The 27,773-nt window shown below is 32.6% G+C and overlaps 1 protein-coding gene and 1 long non-coding RNA gene across 15 annotated transcripts in view; both read right to left on the minus strand.

The window, feature by feature from the left end:
* Window positions 1-27,773, minus strand: part of LOC143193448 (uncharacterized) — a 161,439-nt gene that overhangs the window by 22,263 nt on the left and 111,403 nt on the right. For 11 of the 14 annotated variants that reach the window (XM_076399658.1, XM_076399651.1, XM_076399655.1 and 8 more), the window contains one exon: window positions 12,471-12,664. In XM_076399658.1, the coding sequence (XP_076255773.1) occupies window positions 12,471-12,664 (194 nt within the window). The remainder of the gene's footprint in view (window positions 1-12,470; window positions 12,665-27,773) is intronic. The other 3 variants (XM_076399652.1, XM_076399656.1, XM_076399649.1) reach the window with 1 other exon arrangement.
* On the minus strand, window positions 1,911-8,183 carry LOC143193451 (uncharacterized). The gene is made up of 3 exons (XR_013005027.1): window positions 4,800-8,183; window positions 2,865-4,727; window positions 1,911-2,674 (listed from the first exon to the last, which is right to left on the minus strand). It is a non-coding gene; the product is annotated as an uncharacterized LOC143193451 (long non-coding RNA).

Below are 27,773 nucleotides of genomic sequence, written 5' to 3' on the forward strand. Positions count from 1 at the left end.
GTTTTTGTTCCATTTCCTACATGTTGTAATGTCAAAAATCGACAAAAATACCATATAAAACAAAAATAAACAAAGCGTTTTCATGGCATACTAAATATAAAAATTCGTCAACGATTATTACGATCGGCCTATAAGTTAGTTTTGAATTTGAAGCTTTATTGTGAATAATCCGTATAGTGTTTTCTCTTCAAGATATTGTCCATCGATAGCCGCTACATTATTCCATCTTTCAGGCAATTAACTAGGCAACTTTTGATGCTATCTAAAACTCAGCTCATTCTTTGGTATCTTTATAAGAAGTGCCATGCTGCTTAGATATATTACGAATCATATGTCGGAGTAAGTAGTAATCAAAGCGAGCAAGGTTTGGAAAGTACAGCGGGTGGGGTAACACTTATCATTTTAATGTTTCCAATTATGTTTTCGTCGGTTTTGCAACATGTGGTCGAATGCTGTGACGCTGAAGAATTGTAGCCGATAGAGATTCTCACTGATGGTTTCATTATGTATTAGTAGCTCCTAGTAGATAGGATACCACACCATTAGCTTGGGGCCATGGATATTCGGCGTTGCCGTTGATGTTGATGCTTTACCAGGTGATCCCCATGACTTTCTCGCTTTGGATTATCGTAATGGATCCACTTGTCATAACCAGGACTTGTTCTTCAGCGAATGGAAATGGTCCCTCTTGTTACTCCCAACAATTCTGCATATTCTTCTTGCATATTACACTGATTATAATCGAATAATGCCTTTAAATGCTCGTTTTCAAGATATTTTGGCTGCCCAGAACGCTCTTTACCTTCGATATCAAAATCACCACCTTTCAAACGTCGAAACCAGTATTCATATGTTGATATCGATGGAGCATGGTTGTCATAAACTTCACATAGTATTCGATGACCACCAGCCTCCAGTTTCTTCGAACTGAATTGAAGAGTTAGATGGTATTTTCCATGTATTTTCGTTATGTTTGAAATATATGCTTAGAGGGTATACTAGTCTCGAACTGTGTGTCGATTTTTCATATTTTCAAAGCTTAATCTCCAAGAATATGGCCTTGAAAGAATTTTTGAAACTTTGAATTACTCTCGCAGATATAGCTGTTTGACGCGGCACATAAAAAGGAAACTTTAAACGTTCTGAGTTTATCTTCTATATTTTGTGGTTGAGATAGCCAATCAGTAAGCATGATCAACATTTGATATTAAAATATTTTATGTTTTAAGTTTTAAGGCAAATATTAACTTCAGGGGAAATCTGTTTGTACATCTAGATAACCTCAGTGTATACCCATTTTGATTGGTTTAATATCTTATTCTAGATTGTAGGAACACAGTGATTAATAAGAATTATCTAATAATAATAACCCAAAACGTATAATGATTTGTTCGTGAAAATGTTATCCATTGATTTCAATTTGACAGCTGTTTAGCCACGTGCGTGGCCAAAGAGGGTGTACACGTAAACTCTCACGCATGTTCCGGCAAGGGATTTTTTTCCTCGTTTTATCGCGTCCTCCCCGCAACAGCTCCCACCCCCGTGGAGGCAGGCGCGACGACTAACGTCCGTTGGCTCTATTTTTCTGCCTTTTTTTCCTTTTTCCAACGGAAGTGGGTGGAGTAGGGAATTCGCGTGCGTGAAAAAATTACAAATAAAAAAATCCCGGAGGCGGGGCCACCGATTATAACCGACAAATAAAAACGGATCCTTTCCGACAAATAGAGTTTTACGACGCAATTTTTTTCGCCTATTGTTTCATTAAATTTAACGTTAACGTAACGAAAAGCGATTATATTTTTTTACTTTTTGATATTGAAACTATTTAATAAGACATTTATACCGTCATAAGTGAATCCATAATTGTTATGTTTGTATTTGTTAGTGTATCCATAATAATGTATGATACATTTTTATTTCATTTATTTTTTGTTAAAACTTTGTTTTTGTAATTTTAATATGTTGTATTTTACATTAAAATCTCTAATTTCTATATATGATTAAAATTTTCATTATTTGTAATAATCTTTCAAAAACTAGATCTGTTATCAGTGTTTACGTTAAAATGGTGCTAATGTTATTACGGACGTGCTAAAACTCTCGCATTTTTATGGTTGTGGTCTCAACCTGTGTGTGAATTTCGTATTGTCCAGCAATTACAGTCTTCAGAGATCTAGAACTGATACTGTGTTAATTATATGTTACAGAAATTGTTATAGTGTCTATTCGACGGGATTTTTCCAGCAAGGAAAATGGCGATCGATAAAATAAGTAGAACTAAAAAAATCGTTATAAAACGCTTTTTCAATGACAAAGTGAGCTAGCTGGTTAACAGCGTTGCTAGCCTGCTAGGGTTTTAAATAGATACACTAATAAATAATTAAATATTTTCAAATATAATTAATTGCTTTCCATTTTGCTTTTTTTTCGGCTAGTAAAAATATCTGAAAGACTTTTTTTATATATTAATTAAATTTCAAATAAGAACAATGAAAAAAAAATGGAAAGAATTATACTAACAGGCCAATAAATTAATTTAAAAGGTTTGAAATACATGGTGTTACTGTGTATTAGCCGCATCGGACATATTTGTAACGAACTTCATCTTAAGGCCTTATTGTTAGACTTCACTTTTCAGTACCCAGAATAAAGTCCTGGTGCACCCTGGTTTCTACTACAGGACAGATCACTTACAGCAAGACTTTCAGGTACCAGTTCACTCTGGACATCAAAATAATTGCAAGGAGATATGAGCACAGACTTCATCGACTCTTGTATAACATTATAACAGTATATTGAGGAGGATATGTACAGTGTATTGAGGTGCATTTAGTAGAAATTCAGCAGTATTAATACATAAACACTATTACCCAATTTGTTAAATTATAAAATTAACCGAAATAATTAACGATGAATCTAATAGCGCCACCTCTTGGTGAACATAAATATTAATTGAAAAACCTGTGGATATTATCATTCACCCGAAGATTCATTCATGGCTATGTTGATTGATTGTAATAAAAATTATATTAAGGTTAGAATCTAACCTCACTATATTTTTATTTTATTTAGCTGAATTAACCTGTAGTGAGTTTATTGGATATATGGAATTATTATAATATTAATTATGTCATTGTCATTATTAAATAAGAACGTTTTAAAGAACAATCTGTTGCTAAGTGATCAATAAATAGTCTTAATAAGAATTAACATAATTGGTCTTTTGATTGAGCCTTGTTTTAAGATAGTCATCACCGTTTTTATAAATTTTTTTGCGGTATCAAGTTATTAAAATTCATGTACATCATTTATTTTATAACATTATGAATAATATTCCGTCAATTTTATATTTTAAATAATTAAACTTACGACGAAGCCTCGCCGTTGCAAATTTATTTTAAATTTGCAACCATGACAAACAACCTTGATGCTCAATTTTTTAATCGTTCTCAATAACACTGAGTCAGTCTCTTGTTTCGTTCTACTCCCGTCGACGATGTACGGGTCTCGCCAAACCGAGTTGTTTGTTATTTATGGACGGTTTCATGCAAAACGTTTCGATACTGTTAAAATCTCGTCGAACGTCATCGAAAAGTTCTCGGTCCGGTTACCGGTTGGATTTTTAACACGAAAACTCGGACGATATCATAAATCACATCCTAATCGCTGGGGGGATCTGGAAAAACTGCGGAATGAAGTCGAAAAAAAGACGTCGTCGACGTTTTTTTGCTCCTTTACAAGTCTATCTCTGTCTAATAAACGTAAATATCCCATGAAGCCACGTTGTAGTGGGTCAGGGACGGGCTCTGATCGTTTTGGTCTCCGGTAAATATGTAATTATATCATTAACTTCATTTATTGGTGGACTTTTTTTACCTATTAATATTGACAAGGCCACGGAGCAATTCTAAAGAAACGTTGTGTATTGTTATCGAAAAGAAAAAACGATCTCTTCAGCGTCTGCATTGTCATAGAGCATTTATTCATCTCTTAATATACATTTTTGTTGAACAGGTTAATCGAGACTCGTTGGAATCTCAGTTTTAAACTTAAGGGGTTATACCATCTTGGATGTTTTTTTCCTTTCCTTTCCTTCTGAAGCTCCGGAAGATTTTACCAGAATCTTTGTGTTTATTCAAGATTTTGATGACGCGGTTAGATGTTAAAAGCTCATTTCAACTCAATATTAACTAAAAATATAGTTGTAATAAAGTTCGATTGACGTATTATGATCACAACATTGTTTTTTCTAACTTTTATTGAGAATTTATTATTTGTTAAGGCTATATGAGACGTATTAGGAAACTTCAACTGGTCTGTCAGGAGGTTTAGGAATCTTTGTACTTTTACACATTTTTGACTAAATTCAAATACTCAAATTTATTATGAGATGCGAGCATAATAGAATGTAAATATATAAAAGATGTTTAGTCTTTAGTTTTGCCAATAAAGAGCGAAACCATAGTTATTTTGTTTATATTTGGCAGACAGGAATCTACAAAAAGTACAAATATAATGATATTTTTTAAATTTAAAGGAAGTGGATTAAGAGGATTTCATTTTGAACTGATTTATACTTGATAGATTTTTCGAAACAGTTCAGTGTGTTGTTCTTACTTCAGGAAAATCGAAACCAAGTCGTTAATAATGGTAGGAAATTCATTTAATTTATTATTTTGCCTTTTCTATTTAACTCCAAAATATTATCAAAATACGACATCTAATCTCTAATATAAAATATCTTAGGCACATTTTCTATTATTTTTGTTATACTAAGGCTCTAATTTACAAATATGAACTTAGTTTTCACTTATATTCGTTTTTTATATAAAATGTTATGAAAATGGAAAATTCAGGAAATTCCCTTTCCATATCATTTCACTACGATAAAAATAAATTTTTCATATATGTATAAGAATATATATAATAATATATAATATAATATATATAAGAATTGAAGAGTTAGATGGTATTTTCCATGTATTTTTGTTATGTTCGATACATATGGAAAAAGGGTATACTAGTCTCCAAATGTGCGTCGATTTTTCATATTTTCAAAGCTTAATCTTCAAGAATATGGCCTTGAGAGAATTTTTCACGATTATTTTCATAAATATAGCTGTTTGACGCGACATCTAAAAAGGAAACTTTAAACGCGTTTCCCTTTTTTATTTAGTCAAATTACGGCATTTTAAAAACATTTTCGAATTTTTTAATAACGGTATAAATCCAAATTTTGTTTTATAATAATTATTATAATTTGTTTTTTTCTGGTATGATTATTTGGCGATAGAGCAAATCTAAACTTGCCATTGTCATTGTTTTGCATCTCAGTTCATCTTCTATATTTTGTGGTTGAGATAGCCAATCACTAAGCATGGCTTTGAAAACAAGGTGACAAACACGTTTCGAAATATTAGTAACTAACAATACGTCACTTTGGACCCTATATCAATAGAAAAAATATTGTTTTACACTGGGAACATGTACAAAAGTATTAAAGATGATATGGAAGATTGTGTCTTAATGTATAAATTGATATATCGGCTTTTCATTAATAATATAATACAAATAAACAAAAAAGTGGCCGATTGTGTTTGATTTAGAAAAATAAACTATATAGTAGGCTTTGATTTCCCATAACGGGGATTATAAACCATCGGTTGGAGTTTTACTCTTGGCTGATGGTTGAGTAACCAATAATTATGACGATCTTGCTTGAGTGGGTTATACGTTTTCAATGAATCCGTACCTGTGCACAAGAGAAACAAAAACCGATCCACAAAAGGCTTTCAGAAGTATAGAAATACGAAAGCAGAATAAAGCAATAGCAAAATGGCTCGAGGCACGCTAGATATTTTTAATGTTTCGGGCTCACGCATGTTTTTAAACTTTCCGCTCTAATCGCCATCTTTCATATTAATTTATGATGGAGGTTCAATTGTTTTATGAATTTTGGACATTAAGTAATTGGGCTTTTTCGTGAGCGAGGATTATTGGCCGGATCGGGTTGGTTCGTTTGTTCGGGTTTTTTTTTATTTTCGTTTGTTTCTTTTTTTGCTTCGATGCATAAATTGAAATTATAATAAGGCAAAAATAAAGTTATCGCCAGTTGATGATATTTATCGTTAAAACTTATATCGAGGAAGAATTTTTCGAGGAAGAACGCCGAAATCAAACAATCCGAATAGCCGTCAGATCGGTGTCACAAAATATATAAACAAACCCAACGGATAGATGAGCTGGCTAAGAGTTTAGCTCACCGACTAAAGGTTTTTTAAAAAGTTTACAAAATAAAATAAAGGATAGTGTTCGTTAAAAATATGCGAACGTTTAGAATGTTAATTCTTCATTTGTTGATGAGTTGTTAGTAGGACGTGGAACACAAGACAAAGTGGAAAGCAATAGATAAGTAAAAGCCATTACAGACAAACTAAAGATGAGCTATCTGCAAGGGCGAGATTGAAGAATGGAATAAATAAACAAAGAACAATTCAACTATATTTAAGAATTTAGGTAAAGAAATTATTCTTTTAATCAGCCCGGTGAATTTGTTGTTCTTTTAATATATATTTTAGGTGGGAAATATGCATAAAAGATAAGTACTATATGAATACACAAATGAAGCCATAAAATATGCAGGAATTAAAATGAAATTAACAACATAATTTGTATAGATGGAACACAGTGGGCAACTAGAAGAAATTTTGAATTATTAACAGTACATTTGTAAATATTTTAAAGCATATTAAAGTGTCTAATGATTTAAGCAATAATATATGTATACTATATGAAATTTTATTCTTTGAATCTTTTATTAATTATTTCGATTATTTACTTTATAGATTATATATACTTATATTTGATGCTCTGAAGTTATTACAGTTCTGAAAATAATCTTATGATACTTTGTTATAATGTTCAGTGGTGTAATAACTTACAATAATTAATAGTTGTTAATGTTGATTATTGAAAGTGAGTGGATTTAATTAAATAGCATTTAAGAAATGTTAGTGAGTATTAGTTCTTCTGATATTGTATTGAAAATACTGTAAAACCAAGTTTTAGTGACATATAATTTGAAAAATAGTAATTTTACTCTATTTTGAGAGAAACACGATTAATTTAATACATTGTGGTCGAATTTGGACTACAGGGCGATCACCAGTTTTTAATTATTCATCTATATTTTTTAGGAATTTTGCTAAATTATTTGTAGATCATAAGATTTTCATTTTACGTTATTCAGTATCATTTTAATCTAGACAGCCATGACATTCCTTGTTCCCTAACGCACGACGTTTACACGCTTAAGTTTAAATATTTGATTTCGGAAAAAAAAGCAATTTTAAAAATGCTTTGGAAGTATCCGCCGTCGGTTAATCCTTCTCGCAGGCTCGCAGGAGGAGCGGCGACTAAACCTCGAAACTTTTGAATATTTTAAGAAAATAATTAAAGGATTATGACGAGATTTTTCGATTAAACTCGCACCTGATGCCTGCCGACCGCTCGGCAATCCGACGATTTCTTTTCAACCCCTTTTTTCCGACCCCCTTCTCTTACGTTGGCGATGATGGTTTGCGGATTAAAAATTTGGAGTTTTCGCCATCGACAAAAGTAAAATTACACATTCTAGAAAAAAATCGCATTGTGGTAAACTTCCCGGTAAAGGTCATTGTATTGTTCATGTTGAACGAGTCATCAATGCCGACCGATGTAAATACACCACTAATGACGTGATACGATGTCAGTGAGAAGGAGACGTGAACAGTATTATTACGGGAAGGTGCGAAAATTGGCGAAAACTCCCTTGCACTTAAAATATCGCCTAAAATGTTAAGAAATGATCTCGATGATTTGTGGCCATCACTTTTTAAGCAATTAGCGAACTTTGTGGGGATTTTTTCGGAGATTAGCGTTCTCGCTGTACACCGATCGGTTTCAATTAACGGATTAGGTTTTTCCGCTGTTATTACCCTTCCTACTAATTGTTCGGTGATTTTGGGGGGTATTTTCGGAAGAGCACATAGAGAAACTACTTCTTGCACATAAAATATTTACAGTTATTTATATATAAGCCAATATATTTGAATTCGTTTGTGCGTGTAATATTTAACTTCGAAGACGCATTCGTCACAGGTTTCAGAATAATGTATTTTAGTGTGTTAATAAAAACATATATCAAGTTAAGCAATATCGGGTCAATGAATGCATATTAGTAAAGGCCGGGATTTTTAAATGTCTCAAAATAACAAAAGGCTTGTTTGATAACTGAAAAGTTAAAACTTTTGAATTGTGGTTGGAATTAGGAATATATTTTATTTTATCTATGATATTTATATTTTTTATATATAATACTTCACTGGATTTTCCAAGATATTGGCGATGACGAGTAATGTGTTTACATAATAATGGACATATAATTAGCAGGACAGAAAGATGGCACATATTGACTTCAGGAATAAAAGAATCAAGCACAAGCCAATTTATATAAATCAGCAAGCAGTTACGTATGGAAATATAACCAAATATTTTGGTATGATGTTTGTAACTCAGGTGGATGCCATATTTTATGAAAAAACTGTGAAGAGCTAAAGATGAAATACAAGGAAATGCAATGATTATTGGGTAGATAATATGTTCAACCCTGTCGGGATATAATAAGCTTTTGCCTGATCAACAAGTCTTGAAACCAGTGTGGACTTAAGGTGCGTAACTCTGGGGTTGTACCAGACCAAGCAATAGAAATGTCATATAAAGATTCCAAAACAAGGTACTGAGAGGTATTGTTGATGGGTCATGATACACCCGTATCGACAATCTGCATAAGGACCTGAAGGTTGAACCTGTTGATAACTTTATCAAGGAGTCATCAAGTCCAAAGACATGAACAGGAGCTACATCAGCATATTAATGTTCAGGTTCTTCAGCTTCTAGATAATGATGACTTAGTCAGAAGATTAAAGAGAGTGTAAACCATTTGATCTAGTTCAGTGACGTTATAAGTAAAACTCAGTGCACATTAAAAACAGTGAAATAACAGGTCAATTGAAAAGTCTCCGGCCTATCATAGTAAAACACATTTTTTTGCAAAATTATTTTTTTTATTCAACATAATTCCCTTCAAGGGTGATACACTGATTATAGCGATCCCCCACTTTTCAATACCATTTTTGTAGTACGATTTGTCCTTTGCTTCAAAAGAGCCTCAGTTTCGTCGATCACCTCTTATTCGACGAAAATTTTTTCCCAGCGAGCATTCTTTTGAGATCTGAGAACAGGAAATAGTCTCTGGGGTCAGATCTGGAGAACACGGTGGATGAGGAAGTAATTCGAAGCCCAATTCATAGATTTTTGACACGGTGTATTTTCTTGGCGAAGCAGCACTTTCTATTTCTTCAAATGCGGCCGTTTATCGGCGATTTCGTCCTTCAAACGGTCCAATAACGCTATGTAATAGTCGCTGTTGATGGCCCTTCCATCCCAAAATACAGACGCCATAACCTTGTCAGCCGACTGTTGTGTTTTCCCACGTTTTGAAGCTTGTTCATCGTATGCAGTCCACTCGGATGATTGTCGATTGGGCTTCGGAGTGAAATGATGGAGGCATGTATCATCCATTGTCACATATCGACGCAAAAACTCGGGTTTATCACGCTTGATGATCTTCAAACACTGCTCCGAATCATCAACTCGTCGTTGTTTTTGGTCAAAAGTGATCTCACGCGGCACCCACTTCGCACAGAGCTTTCTCATACCCAAATATTCGTGAATTGTGATATACACGTTCAGTTGATATCTTTAGAGTGTCTGCTATTTCATTTAGTTTCAATTTACGGTCATTAAAAATCATTTTGTGGATTTTTAAAAGGTTTTCGTCGGTAACAACCTCTTTTGGGCGTCCACTGCATTCACCGTCTTCTCATTTCACCACGTCTATACTTAGCATACCAATCCTTGATGGTTGATTTTCCTGGGGCAGTGTCCGGAAACTCGGCATCAAGCCAAGTTTTTACTTCAACTGCATTTTTTCCTTTAAAAAGCAATATTTTATAATTCACAAATTTATACACGAACTTTTGAGGGTTAGGGCTAACTAAAAAACATATGGATTTAATTCTGGTAGCGCCATCTATGCTCAGGCCGGGGACTTTTCAATTGACCTGTTGGATGTTAACCCCAAAGGGACTAACGTAGAATAAGTATTTTGCTATTTCAAAACCCGTAGCAAATTAGGATAAAACATTTTAATTAAAACCTGATTTTAACCTGATATAACTGATTTTATCTTAAAAATAGTATAGAATAGTATAGTACAGATAATGTATTTTGTTTTAAACCTTATATAACGCGTTACATAACTTATATTTTTTAGCAATCTATAAGAATATTAAAGAAAATTACTGTAATATTTTCAATTAAAATTTAAAATTACGAATATCATTCTTGTGTAAGATTCATATTACCTCAGACTCATTCGGATAATACGCAAATCATTTTATTATTTCACTTTCAATGCATCTATAAAATCTCAATATGAAATCGAATATCGCGGAGGAACATTAACGGGATTAATTGAATTTTTAAATTAAGAATATTAGGCCAAGGAAAAAGTATTGCGGATAAAGTCAATTACATATTGTTATATCAAATATATTTTATCGAATATGGAAACAAAGAACATTTCAGACAAGACAATGAAGTTAATCAGACTTACACTTATTTAGTTGTTTGTTATAGTTATTTTACATTTTATTTTATCATGACATTTTATCTACATTTTCTTTCTTTAAGTTGTTGGTAGAGGTCTACTCTCAACTTGATCCAAAATCATTGGTTTATCAGTCAATCATAAAGCTAATGTAGACTTATAGGGTGCAAATATGAGGTTGCACTAGAACATCAAACCAACTAGTAATTCAAGGTACTCAAACCAAAGTTCTATGATTAATTACAAATACTTATCACTACGTAATCAACGAAGAACTGCACGATGACTTCGGCATCAAATGGATACACGAAGTGATGCACGATTTTGCCTTAAAACATGAAATAAGGTTGCTAAATCATGGGCAATACAGCTACTGGACAATACGCAGGAAATCAGAAGATTGAAGCAAACCAAATCACACGAACTTGTTTTAATTTTGGAAATACATACTGATGTATTAATCCTATACTTGCCTTGCTTGTATATTGATGGAAGTATAACAAAACAGTAGTAATAAATTAATTAGTGAATTAAGATTGTACTAAGCATATCCAATGTAAGATGTAATTAATAAAAATGTAGTTTGTTTTGTTGATTGATTGTTGTTGCTTTGATTAACTATAATTTATATTTTTGTTTATATTAAAATTATACCAAGAATAATAAAGGCAATGTTTTCTAAATCAGTTATAATTAAGTACCACACCTAACAAATTTTTCCTAATTGGCGACGTTGAAATAAGTCACATAATAAAAATATTTAATATTTATTGTGTTATTTATTAGAATTTGATAATATATTAACAATAATTTTCCAATAGACCAGAAAATTATTTTATGAAAATATTATGGATCAAAAAAATCGCATAAAATCATATATTTTCGGGGAGTCCATTTATTTACATAATTTTCCGCCTGGACTAGCTAAAAATTAGATCGCACGATAAGATTAAGCGTTACAAAACGACGTTTCAACACATTATTACAGCCACAACATCCTGTTAATAATATTTATGCAGATTAGAACTGACTGCAAAACCACCCTTATACCTGGTCGGTTTATAAACCAAAAAGTCGATTTTTTTTAGTGGTCGCTTCACGCAAAATTTATCGGACGCGTTGGTAAAATCTATACAGAGTACCAAAAACTACGGTGTGTACACAAAAACGATAAATAAGTGAATAATAACTGAAACATAAAAACAAAAACGTGAAATAAAAGCTCTGAAACAGAAAAAAAAATTAGAACACTATGTGTAACGAAAAGTAACGATACGAAAAAGGTTAAGTGAATTTTTATATAAGGTTGTTCTTCTACAATTATATGAAATAACTTTTAAAGCCTTTTTGTGTGGATATTTAAATTTTTGTGATATAATTATAAAATGGTGAATGGAATATGTTAATAAATGGTGGATGCGTCATTACAAATCTACGAAAAGTTTAATTAAAACGATATACTCTTTATTAACGATATTTTGCAGTATTATTTCATTTAGTTGAGTAAAAGAAAGAAAAACAACAAAGAGTGTGAGTATAAAAATATAATAATAATACAAGTACAAATTTGGTGAACATTATTTTTTTTAATTGTAGAAGATCAATTTTAAACATATCGAAACCTCAAAAACAAAAACCGACGGCTAGAGTTTACGTTTATGTCTGAGTGACCTATCCAGGCAATGATTAACGGTATAAACGTCAACTCCATCCGTCAAAAGCTGATAAAAACTAAAAAAGAACCAAGTGTAATACATACATGGCTTACTTTGGACGTGTGCGTTCTCAAACTAGACTCTGTGGCGAATCCTTTTCCGCAAATGTTACAATGAAAAGGCCTATTCTTCGCCCTTTCAACCTGCGCGTCGTGATTGCGCAGGTGTTGCTGAAGGTTTGACAGCTGGATGAAGGCTCGTCCACAATCCGGTAGATGGCACTTGTAAGGTCGTTCGCCTGAAACAAAACAATCACTGTAAAAACCATCCATTTGTTTTATCAACGCCCTCCTGTAGTTGACCTTTGGTGCTCTGAAAAAACGGATAGAAATTATAAAATCGTCGAAAATTATAGCCGTTTAAATCTGTTCACCGTCCTCGTCGACTAAGAACACTGACGATGATGCGATAGCTCGATAATAAGGTAAAAAAGGAAAAAGCCCCATGACCCACCTGTCCCATGCGATGGGGCATTTCACGGGGCACAGATAGGAAGTTAAAAATGAGATACGAGATTAAAAATCGACTCGGTACGGGCTTAATAGGCAGGTGAACTGGGCATGTCGTAGTATGAGGACGTATGAGTTCAGTTGTGGGTGGCTGCGGATATTGGTTGAAATTTATTGTTTCTCTGCTGGGCGTGCAATAATATTTTGATTATATGTTTTATTTAACTCTAATGTTTTAGTTGTCACTTGGCCAATGGAGGCAATGAAATTACCTTGATGACTTCGAATAGTATGTACGGTAGATGATGCTATTTCCATGCCAAATTCCTCAAGCAGAACCAAAAGTTGAACAGATTAGACTCAAAATGGATAAACTAATGGATCACCTAAGATCAAAGAAATTGGTTTATCAGTCAATTATAAAGCCTATTTGAATTTATGAGGTTGCACTAAGGCATCAAAACAACTGTTAGTCCAACCCTGCCTAAGCAAAATTCTTCAATTAATTATCAATTGCTTATCGCTACACAACCAACAAAGGATCGATGTCCTCGAAGTCAAATCAATTTACAAAGTTACGAAGACATATAAGGAATGTACCAATTGAAGAAGGAAGAAGTCACAGCAAAGTGGAAGCAACACAACTACTACCGCAGGAAACCAGAAGATTCAAGCGAACCAAACTACACGAATTAGTATAGTGTCATTCTCAACTTTAGTATAAGTATGTTAATTTAATTTTAATTTGGGAAATATATATTGATATATTTGTGACGCAATCATCTGGCTTTTAATTGGTGGAATTGATGATTCGCAATAAGACATGACAAACAAAAGCTTCACTCTTTTTTAAACATTGAAGTGCTGCAAACTCTTGGACAACACTAAAATTGGACGTAGACTCAAGAGAACAAAACCATGTGATCTTGTGTAGTTGTGTAGGTTAAGGTCCTAAATGGTAAAAACACAGAAAGTGTTACTAACTTTTAATTTATTAGATATTAATGGTTTAAAGTAAGAGCCTAGTATTGGTTCTTAGTATCTAATTATTATATGTACCTAATTTTAAGTCACGGTAGATACAAATTGTAAGTTAGTCGGCAACGACTAGTGATAGTATATTAAAAAACAAAAAAAAACAGTATATTATTTCAGCTTAGGAAATCTCGAAGTAAGAGCAACTCAGAAATTAAATTAGTAATTAAACACTTCATGGGATAAAATAAGTTTTATATTTTTTCTAAATTTTAAACAAAAATACTGTTGAAATGGCGGGAGTGGTGTTCAAAGCTTCTGTTGAGCATATTCCATTGACAAAAATAAACGTTATGTAATAACAACGAATGATCAATCGAAAATTTTGAAGTTTTTTGAAGAACAATGCGTTTGAGATGAACATTGAAAGATAAAAGGTACAAAAGGTATACAGCCAGAAATACCAGAAATGCTCTATGAAGATTTTTAAATTTAAGAACTTGTAATAATGTTTGTTTATTTTATATATAAAAGTGAACGTAGTTGTTTTGAATTGTAATTGTAATGGCCTAGTTTCATTATTTGGTATCTCTTAATATGAATCATTTGCCTTATAACTGGAAATTAAATATTAAAAATGGAAACACTTTAGGTTGGATTTTATTTTATTATCTAGAAGTAATTTGCTGCCAGTCTGAAAGATCATTTGTTTACGCTATATCCGTAAAATTACCACAAAAGTTAACAACACATACTCAGTGAATAATGAATGACCAATAGTGATAAGGGATGTTAATCATAGATATCTTGAAGGGAACTAAAGGCATTGTAGAAGGTTTTCAATTGAAATTTACTTTTGAAAAAAAGGTGTCTTGACATATTTACAATTTTATAGATAAGGGTGTAGAACATTAAAGTAGTCAAGTTATATATATAGATATATTCGTATCTATACCACATGTCACACATACATAAAAAGTATAATTCTACGCCACTGCAGCAACGGATTAACAACATACATCTTACATTGAAACACGAGTCCAAGGTGTACTTTTTGAAATAAGGAACAATTATTCTTTCCTACCATATGGTTTGTCCGTATAAAGGGTTTAATTTTTTAATTCCGAACGAAGACGGGTCCTCTTTTTTTACCGATAGAAATATCAGCTGCTTGATATAGATTTTTTTACGGTGTCGACATCGCGGGTGAATAACATTAGTGTTATAGACGGGAAGGTATTAGGACAGTCATTTGTTTTTAGAACGTTTGTTTTTATCTACGGTCATAGAGCATGTGATGTATATTCACAACAATCTTAGTTTCTTTCGTGTACCTAACTGTTAAATTTGATGGTTTAGCAATCCTTTACATAAAATACCGGTTTTTCATTTAGTACTATTGAGTTATTGAGCTAATAATGAAATTTGGTGTCTGATTTGAAATCTGATGCCGAAGCTCATCTATCACATTTTAAAACTTATAGTGATGCTGCTCCGTCATATCCCAGTTATCGCTTTTGGTCTCAACAATTTAAAAGTGATAAAGAAGGCACTGGAGGACCAAAAAGGCAAATTTTATTTGGCAAAAATCCACCTTGTAGATTTGATTTGATTATATTCAAATTCAGACAATGAATGGAAATTACATATTAGTTTTCTCTACAAAGTATAATTCGAATCATTCGACATATAAAGATAGAAGTATAAACTGGAAAGGAAAGGGCAGTATACCAAGGGTTACTGAAATTAGCCAATGCTTTTTATAATTATAATATATATTAGTAAGTAATGTTATGTAATACAAATATAAAGTACAACATACTCAGAAAAAAACTTGTCTTGAAACGAATAAGAAAGAAACAGAGAAAATTCCCCGAACTTTTTCGTTGATCTGGAACATTTTTATATAAAATTTTATTTTATCCGTTATAATGTGTTATACGTCGGTTTGAAAAGCACAGCCAGACCGTTTTCATTATTTATTCAACAATTACCAACCGTTCTATAAATAAAACGCTGATTGATATCGCCAGAATTCCCATCAGATTCGAGGCAGAAAGTGAAATTGGCTTATAAGTAAAAATATCACGTGTCAATATGAAGGTACAATAAATGGTAAGCTCCGAACGAAGACGTCTAGAATTGCGATAAAGAGTCAATAGAGTAATAGCAAACATATGAAACTAAAGATACATTCTTGTTAATTGTTATTGAAATATCATTTTACCAAAAACGTGTTTTTAGGTTATGTTGAATATTATTCAGTTTTTGGGGATTGTTTGAGTTTTTCACGATTCAAAATTCGGAGTTTCATTTAAGTCAGACTAATTTATGGAACATTAGATTTTCTAGCTGGGTAGTTTTTTTTCTTTGTTTAGTTGGAAAACGTTTTGTATGTATGAACCATTGTTTTTTAAACATCTTCTTGGTCAATCTGTCATTTGCTGTTCTGAATGGATAGTAGCAAAAATAGGAGTTTTTATTTTATTACTGGTTTCCTATTTGGGTTTTTATAACTCGTTATCTTATATAGCTATCTAACAATGGAGTTATTTCTACTGAATTGATATGATGATTCTGAACTAAAATCAATTAACATATTCTTCAAATATTTGGTGGTGATTTTATCTAACTTTAACTCTGTTAGGACTAAATTATTTTATAAATTGAATCTTATCTCAAATATATTAAATAAGGATGATAAAAGATTACCACATACAATGGGAGTATAAATATTTTTTATAATCACTCATAGGTTAGGTTGAATAGTTTTATTCTATAATTATTGGATGATGAGGATTAAGATGATTCAGGAATAAAATTAATTAACATATTCTTCAAATGTTTGGTGGTGATTTTATCCAACTTCAACTCTGTTAGGACTAAATTATTTTATCAATTGAATCTTATCTCAAATATATTAAATAAGGATGATAAAAGATTACCACATACAATGGGAGTATAAATATTTTTTATAATCACTCATAGGTTAGGTTGAATAGTTTTATTCTATAATTATTGGATGATGAGGATTAATATTATTTTGGTGAAAGATTGGAGGGTGTTTTAGTTATTCGTGACTAAAAAAACTAGGGTAATTTTTGAACATTTTATTTTGTATCTTTGTTTAGTTAGAAAACGTTTTTTATTGTTTTTATTGTTAATAGCTTCCAGGTTGAGAATTTTATAACTTCTTAGTTTATATAGCTTTGTATATTAAGATTTTTTTACCAGCTGGATGATCTTGTTCAGTTCAGTTTTTTGTGATTTGAAACATCCTGATTAGATATTATTATTGTGAATCTTGAATATATGAGATGGTAAAAGGCCATCATACAAAGTGAATATTTATAATTGAATAAAGTTCATTCTTTTTTAACGAAATGGAAAACAATTTTCTTGTCAACTCAACAATTATCGTATAATTAATAGGCGTCGAGATAATGACGACATGTTCCATTTAACCGTCTATAGTTTTTGTTGTGTTGATATATTGATGATATCGATACATCACCATGAAAAATGAACACTTTACCTCGAAGACCAATAGGACATAAAAAAACCCATCCAACTGTTTTCCATCCGTTTATTTTTTCCATTAATGTATGCATATGGTCAGCGATTCAACAGTAATAACAAAAAAAATCTAACCCCTTCTATTACAAACAAAGGTAAGTTCAAGGGACGTCGCCGTTAATCGTTATATTTTCTCGCATCCATTCACGTCGCCACTCCCGTACCGCGAACGTCCGACGCGGCATATTAGAATGTGAGCGATGGTGGCCGTGGCGGAACATCTGCCCTGTATCAATAGGAAAAAAGGGGTCATCACTTTCAAAATGCGACCGATTGATAGAGGCAAAAAATAGTAAATTTTAACGGCTCACTGTGATCGGGTTACTGGCGTGTCCAATTGTTTTAATGGTTTTTAAGTTTTGTATGTCATCGTTTCGATTTTTTTCGTCGGTAATTGCGTGGTATGGAAATTGATAGGGGTGCGTTTCTGGCGTGGGGAGGAGAATTTATAATTCGGGAGAACGTTTGTGGTTCTGTCTATTTAACTCATCATAAAATAATTTAATTTCATTTAATATATAAACGATGCTTTTTTGTTTTACCTTACGCCTATTTTTTTGTATTAAAGAAATATGTAAATATACATCAAATATTCTCATTAGATTATGTAAAAGTAATACTTTTTTAGCATCATGGCACTTTTTGCAAAAATCATTTTAAATTTTGCATCGTAAAGAGAATTTCGTATAGTGAGTTGATGAAAATATTGTAAAATATTTGCGGTGAATCGACTTTTTCAAAGACATATGTTTATAATCAGTATAGCTTTCAAGACAGGGTGGAAGTTTTGTTTTACTATATACGATTATCAACTTTTTTAATTAAATTGACATGGTTGAATTGAAGGGAAGGCGACTGAAAATAACCGTTTAAGTTTAAGATAATTAGCGACTCTAACATGACGCTAGTGGAAGAGAAGAAATGTTACAATCAAGTCTAAAATCCATCTCTTACAACGGATCCGATACTTAGATATTGCTACTATCTGACATCTGTGTGTCTGTACAGGCCTCTGTTGAAATCGATTTTTTGGTTGAACATGCAGCGAACAACTCTGACAAAAAGATTGATCAAGATCATCGAACGTGATTTAAAAAACTGTCTATTAGTTTCTTCCGATTATATATAAATATTATATTGTCTAACTCTGTTGAGATTTAATGAAGAATGTTCCTGCGGCACCAATATCAGCGAATCGTTTACACTGCGACGTAGACACTCGTTCTGAGCGGCGGTTATGGATTGATTGTTATGATTTATGTATCATATATAAAGCACATTTGAGTTTGATACCAAACCAATCAACAAGCTTTGGAATGGTTACATTTGAACTGATACCCAAAATACAACATCAAAATTGACTAAAAGTTAAGATTATGTTTTCTGTCAACCTTTTTCTTTAACTATTATGATGTTCAAAATTATGATGCACTGGAAAGGCTAGGCGTTAAATGAATAATGTTATTAGTGTTACGTGACGTACAAAGGAGCAGATTCGTCGAAAAAGTAAGATCTGAGGAATGAAAGCTTTTATATTTTGCATCAGAGTAACGAATTATGTTTCAAAATTTATATTGCCATTTCGAGACACCTGTTTTCGGTTGTTAAAAAGCATAAGAGTATTTAAGAATCTGAGAATTGTGAAAAACAAAAAATGTTTTAGCAAATAGATTATTTATTGGCATACGTCTATTATTATGAAAGTCGCGTACAATAACTGCGTACAATAACTGCGTACAATAATTAGGATGAGTAAAATTAATACAACGCTTGTAACGGCATATTTGACTTTGATCTACTACTACTATAATCTTGATCTCAAATTCTTCTTCGTAGACGGAAAAAATTATCTACTAGTAATCAAAATATTGATCTTCTAATATAAATAATCATCTAATATATTTGTTAATTTGCGAGAAGTAATTTAAAAATGTAATTGATGAGCCTTGATGTGTCGAGTTTGTTTTTTTCCTTCTCTATTCAGCAGTTGCTAAACTATTATACTGTCTATTTGTTGTATTTTTTATGAGAGAGTTTCATTGTGTGGAAGCTTGCCGAGACTGGAGATGTCGCATGTCTTGAGCCTCGCGTGCTGTTTTCCTCCTACTTCACTCAGTTCCAATGCTCCAGCTCATTTGTATGTTACGCAAATTTTCTCTGATATTTTGTGCTACGCTGAATTATTTTTTGCTTCATCGTTCTCATATTGAGATCTAGATACATGTACCTGTGCTTAATGCTTTGAGGAATATTGAGTTGTTGTATATAGAGGTGTTTCTACCAAGTTAATCTACGATCCAAGTAGAAGCCCAAGTATTTTGCATGTCCTTGTTGTCGAATGTTTTCGTTATATAATTTTAAGGACGGACAGGTTTCTCTTCTCGATGTGTAAGTAAGTTGGGTATTTTTGGAATATTTTGCTCTTATTCTCCATTGATTAAACCATTTCTCTATTTTATTAACATGGCATTACAGTTGGAATGAAGCAACTTTTGGGTCAGAATGCACTGAGGGGTATATATATATATATATTTATTTATATATATATATATATATATATATATATATATATATATATATATATATATATATACCCCCCAGGCACTTTATATATATAATAAATGATGATTAAAATTATATTATAACAGACTATTGTATAAAACTATTGTCTTCTTTTCAAACATCATCAAGCGGCAAATAATTCCTTCCCCTCCCCCCGCCGACCGACCGGGCTCCAGAACGAAATTGCTTTAAACAGTCCCGACAGGACTTCCCCGAAAAACTGTCGTAAAGTCTCCCAACTTCTTTTATTAAGTGTACACGTCAGGATCGGGAAACGATAGCTTCTGGTTCAATTAAATTCTTACGGATTTTTCATCTGGCAGCCGGGCGGACGGCCGGCATTAAAGAATCAAATCTTTATTAAAAAGATAAATTCTGGCCGATTGGTTATCGATTGGCGGGACGGGATTTTTATTAAAGTTTCCCGGCCCTTTGACGCTTCCATATTTTCCGCTTTTATTCCGCGCAACGCTGAAAAAATGTTTGTTATATTAAATTGCGTAGAGTGAAAAAAAAAGAAGACGAACATTTGAAAATAAAACCAATTATTTATCAAAGTGATTCTGCCATTTTTAGAAATATCCTCCATGAAGACCAATACTGTTTTACTTGAGGATGAATCAATTTTTTTACTCTGCGAAGTAAATTTTGTTTATTTACTTATTTATTAAAGACCTATTAGCAACTTAGAACAGATGTCGCTCTTACAGGCTTCAATGCGTTGGAAATATCTGAATTTGTAATGAGTAAACGCTTTTGCGGTCTCCGTCGTTTTCAACATGTGAATACTGCTTTCAAAGTTTTTAAAGTGGTGATTTTGATACCGAAGACGAAGAGCGTTCTGTGCAACTAAACAATATGAAGACGAGGATTTGAAGGCATTACTCGATGACTCGACGTTTGAGCCCAACACTGGGTGAAACACTGATGAAATACGAACAAAGACATAACAATGTTATTCTTCAGCAACAAACAGGAATAATATATGAAAGGTGAAAAATTATTAAATATATAAATATAAATAGAAAACGGTTATTATCATTACACATTTGGCAATATACGGGTTGCAGCCACAAAGTTCATTAGCAAGTTTTTATTTAAAGTTACTGTTCCATCGCTTCCCCCAAGCTTAATAGCTGCCTCTCTGAACGGAACATACAGCACTCATTCAATACATGCCTAACGGAGACCAAACATGTAAAAACTTTTTTCGGCGAGAAACAAGGAACAAGTCACTGGATATCAAATCAGGACTATATGATGATTTACCAAATTATAGTTTTGTGAATGCTCCTATTGGAGAACGTTGTTTTTCACAGTGATATGGCAATACAGTGATATATGTTACATTCACTCATATAGTTATTTTAGGTGTTTTAAAACTACCTTAAAAGGACAATTTAAGAACCAATAGAACTTTGGTGGTGTTAAAATAAACTAAAATAAAGATATATTTAAAATATGTATTCAGGAGCTAAATTGGTGAGCTTTAATGTCTTTGTTAAATGAACAGGAAGTGAAACTGCATTGATGTGAATATCTCACTTAATGATAACTTCAGCAGCGAACTATAGTCTTTCCACATGATAAAATTATCAGTAAATAATATTATTTGAGCGTTTACTTAAGCCATTAGTCTCACAATGTCGTATTTGTGACTTATCTTGGTTTTATGGCAACGGCATTGATTCTTCGGTAGTTTTTCATACAAAAATTATATAATTCCGTGACTCCTCTATTTGCTTGATTTGATTCCGTTGGGTTTTTGCCTATCCTCTAATTCTATTGTTATGAAAATGTGTCGAATATTTGAAATAACGTTGACATACATTTATAATATCTGTACCGTAGACTTGTTGAAGAGATTAAGGTGTCACAAATATGTTTACTTGAAATTACAGTTGTTTTTTATTATATAAAATGAATTTTGAATTATATAATGAATGTATAATAATAATTAATTGTTATGGTCAAGGCTATAGGATGATCCTTCTACTATTGGGATGGTTTATTTCTTATAGGCAAATTTATGTTTGTGTTGATTATTTATAATTGTTTTCCATTAGGCAAGAGTGTAAAATCCGACAAGAAAAATTATTGCAGTCATGTCAGTAACTAGGCTGGGTAAGATCTTTAATTAAGCAGTAGGTCCACTCCAGATAAACTCTAATTCGAAAAAAGGAGAGTTTAAAATATAACCAGAAAAGAGTATAACATGTTGCTTGTTTCGAGGTACTTCCAAGACTAACTTTGATTTTAAAATATTTTCTTGAAATCATTTTCTTTTTTTTGTCAAAAGAGAAATATATTGTATTTTCACTGGTTTAGTATAAATTATATTAAAAATACGAAATCTCGACGTAAAAGTTCATAACCCAAAACTTTCATATATCATATAATATAGCATCTTTTAAGGTAACAGTATCCAAGGGAGGTAATATCGAATGATATAAAATAAATTTGGGAAAAGTCCATGACTTAACAAACTTTGGATGTTTATATAATTTGAAGTACGTTTGCAAAATTTTAAACGAGGGTATTATTGATGCATGAACATGCAGTTCAAACTGTCAGCTTGAAAAAATCCATCTAGCTAAATCTGTGCCGTTGACCTGCGAGAATCCCATGGCACGAAATCGTCGTCGCCAACATAAAACAGTCGGTGAATAAACGCGACAGATCCACATTTCCTACCGAGAAAAGTAGTCGTTTTTTGTCCGCCTCCTTGTCTTTTTCTCCGTTGGAAACTAAGGCAGAATTTTTCCACCAGGTCGGCACATGTGCATAATAATTCATGAGGTGTACGTAAGGCTGAAATTTATCTCTGTGAATTTTGAAAAGGCATTTACATAAAACGGCGGCCGAACAGAAATTTCAGTCGGGAAAAGAAATTTATTCGCTTCCTTTTTCAGAGAGACCGCCGCCGTGCCACCACCGTGTTCCACCGTTTCGGGGGGTTGAAGCAAAATAGATATACGCATGCAATTACGGACAAATCGGGGCGGCGTATTAATACCCCGAAGGGTGGAAAAGTCAAGGGCACATTATGTAACTTGAACGATCTAATATTTGCTCTATATCAGGAGGTTCTGCTCATGTTTCAAGTCCAGTAATTCTTCTCATTATTTGTAATAATAGTCGTTATTAATAATATGTTATTAAATAAGTTTTGTCGTTTGGATATAAAAAAACATTTGGTTATTCATTCTTACACACTTGCTTTATTCTCTGAACGCATTTTTCGGATTTGATCTGCGAGGACTGAATATGGTGAATAGAGCGAATATCGTAACAATTCCTTCATTAATTCATATATTTTTTAGATGATTTTTTGTGCAAACTTTTTGTGACTTTTTTTCTCATGGATATTTATATCCGGTCGGTCCAAAAGCATGTAATAATAATTTCGGTTTATTATATTTCCGATTTCGGAGATTTGAACAAAATTCCTTTTACATCACATTCCAATTAAATAATTTAAAAAAAATGAAATAGGTAAGAAAGGAAATGATGAAGAAAAGTAATAAAATTTAATTTCTGAAATATTATTTATGATTTGAGACAGATTCTTCGTTATTTTTACGCTGTACCTTAAAATTAAAATTGAGACTAATATAGAAACACCACTGACGATGTACATAACCCAAAAACTTTTTCTTTAGAGGAGAAAAACGGACAAGTCTCTGGATGTCAAATCAGGAGTATAAGACGACACGTTCTTAGTAATTGTATAAACAACGATTGAATTATTGAATTCTCTTCGCGCCATTAAAGTTTAGGAACGATCTTACAGTACGGATTGAAGCAAACTGCTAATGTTGGAATTCAAAACAGTGGTAATTGAGGATCGAAGTTTTTAACTTTACTAACTTTTTACTAATTTTTTAACAAAATGACAAAAGAAATGAAAATTTGATATTGATCTTTTCTAAACCTCTGTCCTAAACTCAGTAGCCTAATTGATCAGTTTTGGAACTGGACTAATGTGGTTTCGCAATATACTCTTTAATCAAAATAGGTGTAAAAACCGTGTTGTTCATGATAAATTCTTTCCACAGGGCCAAATTGATAGTAAAAGTATTATTGTAGTGTCCACAACAACCTTGAAATTCCAAAAAAATCCACACATGTCCAACAACGGTATGTATGTGACATAATCGTGAAGAGCTTGTAGATAACAATCGATGTTGTTTTCTTTTAATTTTATTAAGATAGAGATTTATTATTTTGACCCGAATGATGAGATAATTGAATTAGTAGAAATTTATTCAATGCCGAACGTAAAACGCCATGTTTAATGATCAATGAAAATTTTATGGCAGCTGTAAAAAATAAATGACATGTTGTTCATGATATGTTGCTAAATAATAAGCACTAGAGGCTTAAATGAATAGTTTGTTTTTAAATAACGAAATAATTGCAAGAAATAAATTTTCATCAATTAGATTAAAACGCCATTTTCGTTCAGCTTCTTTAAATACGTGCGCACATTTCAAATCATACCCATGATATGATAGAGAAAATATCGTTTCTGCCGTAGAGAAAAAATCGAACAAATTCATAAAAAAACATGGATTTCGTGAATAATGTTCGAATTCTTGTGTGTATTGGTTGAAAAATTACTATTGTTGACAATCCCTCATCACTGATTATGGTTTAACAATGATGATTGATGTTCTATGAATAAGACATACTTAACTGAAGATTGCTTTTATCTATTAACTGTATTTGATACAATATAGCAGAATTTAATTCACTGTTTGATACTAGAAACCAGACTAGGTAGGAAAATAATTAAAAATATATGTATGGTAGTGATTTGAAATGATCATTAATTTATTTTACCAAATAATATGATAATTTAACTATGACTATTTAAAATTTTCTATCTCTATTGTTCAGACAATTTTAGATGCCAAAATTAATTCCAATAAGAGACGTACACTAAAATAATGTATAAGAAGTAGCAATCATATTTTAATTCTTTAAATATATTTTGGTCCGCTTCAAAAGCTTAGAATTAAATGAATATGGTTTTAAAACACCATCGGGAACTTCCACCGCTTATCTTGATGAAGACGATCAGGTGCTGTAAGGAACCTACACTGACATGTAAAAAATAGATTTGTAAGTTTGAAATATCATTGGATTCGATGTTTTGGATGTAGATGTTTTGATTCTGATAACGGAACAAAAACGTTTCATGAGATTCTATTATGAAATATTGTTATATATGGTCAATAATGTTCAGCCATGTGGCGAAATCGGTCACTATTTAAATCCAACTTAACAGGTCAATTGAAAAGTCCCCGGCCTGATACATAAATGGCACTACTAGAATTAAATCTATTTGGTTTTTAGTAAGCCCTAGTCCTCAAAAGATGCGTGTACAAATTTGACAGCTGTCGGATCATAAATTTGTGAATTATAGCAATTTGAGTGAAGCAACTTTTGTTATTGGGAAAAAATGTTAAAAAATTGCTTTTTGAAGAGAAAAATTACAGTTGAAGCAAAAACTTGGCCGGATACCGAGTTTCCGGATACTGCCCCAATGCTCCAATGCATCAAGGATTGGTATGCTAAGTTTTGACGTGGTGAAATGAGCACCGAAGACGGTGAACTCAGTGGACACCCAAAAGAGTTTGTTACCGACGAAAACATTAAAAAAATCGACAAAATGATTGTGAACGACCGTAAATTGAAATTGAATGAAATAGCAATTCACGAATATTTGGGTATGAGAAAGCTCTGTGCAAAGTGGGTGCCGCGCGAGCTTACTTTTGACCAAAAACAACGACGAGTTGATGATTCGGAGCAGTGTTTGAAGATGATCAAGCGTAATAAACCCAAGTTTCTGCATCGATATGTGACAATGGATGAAACATGGCCCCATCATTTCACTCCGAAGTCCAATCGACTGTCATCCGAGTCGACTGCATACGAAGAACCCGTTCGAAAGCGTGGGAAAATGCAACAGTCGGCTGACAATGTTATGGCGTCTGTATTTTGGGATGCGCATGGAATAATTTCCATTGACTACCTTGAAAACGGAAGTATCATCAAGAGTGACTATTACATAGCGTTATTGGACCATTTGAAGGACAAAATCGGCGAAAACCGACCGCATTTGAAGGAAAAGAAAGTGCTGCTTCATCAAGATAACGCACAGTGTCACAAGCCAGTGATCCAAAATGGCAAAAATCCATGAATTGGACTTCGAATTGCTTCCTCATCCACCGTATTCTTCAGATCTGGCCACCAGCGACTATTTCCTGATCTCCGATCTCAAAAGAATGCTCGCTGGGAAGAAATTTTCGTCGAATGAAGAGGTGATCGCCGAAACTGAGGCATACTTTGAAGCAAATGACAAGTCGTACTACAAAGATGGTATCGAAAAGTTGGAGGGTCGCTATAATCAGTCTATCACCCTTGAAGGGAATTATGTTGAATAAAAAAAAAGAATTTTGCCAAAAAATTTGTTTTACTATGGTAGGCCGGGGACTTTTCAGTTGACCTGTTATATGGTCAATAACGTTCAGCCATGTAGCCAAGTTATTAATTTTTCGGACTATTTTAAAATCAAAATCCGGAAGAATTAATTCGCTGTGATAATATTTTAAATATTTTGATGTGTAGTAATTTCACTGATCCTTAATTGCAATATTTTTCTTAAAATCTTCTAGGAATGTAGAACAACGCGTTAACATAACCCATAATTTTAAATTATTCGAGGTTTTGTCGAGATAGGGGTTGAATATAGTCGATATTCCATTGATTATAGGTTCGGTTAATCGTAGTGACCGCACATGTGCGCGTACGAACCTCAAGACCGTATGCCTCCCCGCGTCAGCGATAAACCCCGAACCCTTTTTCTTAAATAAGCAATTTACCGAAAATCGTCCTGGAGGCCACTTCCTGTGGCCCGTTCCTTTTTATAATACCTTAATTATACCTTCGTCGTTCGACTTTTAAATAACTTCCCAACAGAAAACAATTGAACAACTTCACCCACATGGCCGCGTACATCAACTTTCACTTGTTTTTTTTTGTCCATCGGCCTCTTTGTTTTTTCCACGTATACGCGCGGCATATGTTTGACGGCCGCCTTGGCTTCGGTTTTAATCCCTTCTGTCGTTGGACAAGGTGCCCTTTTCAGCCGAAAAAAGGAAAAACGAACGCATCATGACAAGTCTTTCCTTCTCGTAACCATTCTTATTAGTCGTGGAGTTCGATTTATGAAAAGCAAACTGACTTATATTATGTACATACAATCGAAATGTTATGTATGGCTTCAGTAATAATGAGCAATGATCGGTTTTCAGTTGACCTAATTGAACTGATGGGACTTATATAAGATCTCATCTTGTATAGCCGATAGCTCTACCGAAGTTGTGTGTGTATATACATTTTAGGAATCAATTTTTTTATAAGCATGTAATATAAGTATATATTATTTATCTAAATTGAAAACAATTTTTAATAGTACCCAATTTCGTGGTAAAAAAGGAATTATTTGGAGACGAAATATTACTACACAATACTACTCAAAATAAAAAAATCTCTTACTAAATCGTTTGTTGACAATTAAAATAATCATTTTTCATTGGAAATACAAGTTACATTTTAGATACCAGTTTATAAATGACTAGTTATTGATCATACAACGAGTATATACGCCTTAAACATAGAAAAACATTATTAGTATGTTGAATAAAAATGTGTACATCAACACGAGGCCATTCATTTAATGCGTAAAGCGATTTGGGGAGAGAGTCGACTGCCGAC

This window comes from Rhynchophorus ferrugineus, unplaced genomic scaffold (assembly GCF_030347505.1).
Source record: "Rhynchophorus ferrugineus isolate W39M unplaced genomic scaffold, kcgeb_rfMv2 rfM3, whole genome shotgun sequence".
Lineage (NCBI taxonomy): Eukaryota > Metazoa > Arthropoda > Insecta > Coleoptera > Curculionidae > Rhynchophorus > Rhynchophorus ferrugineus.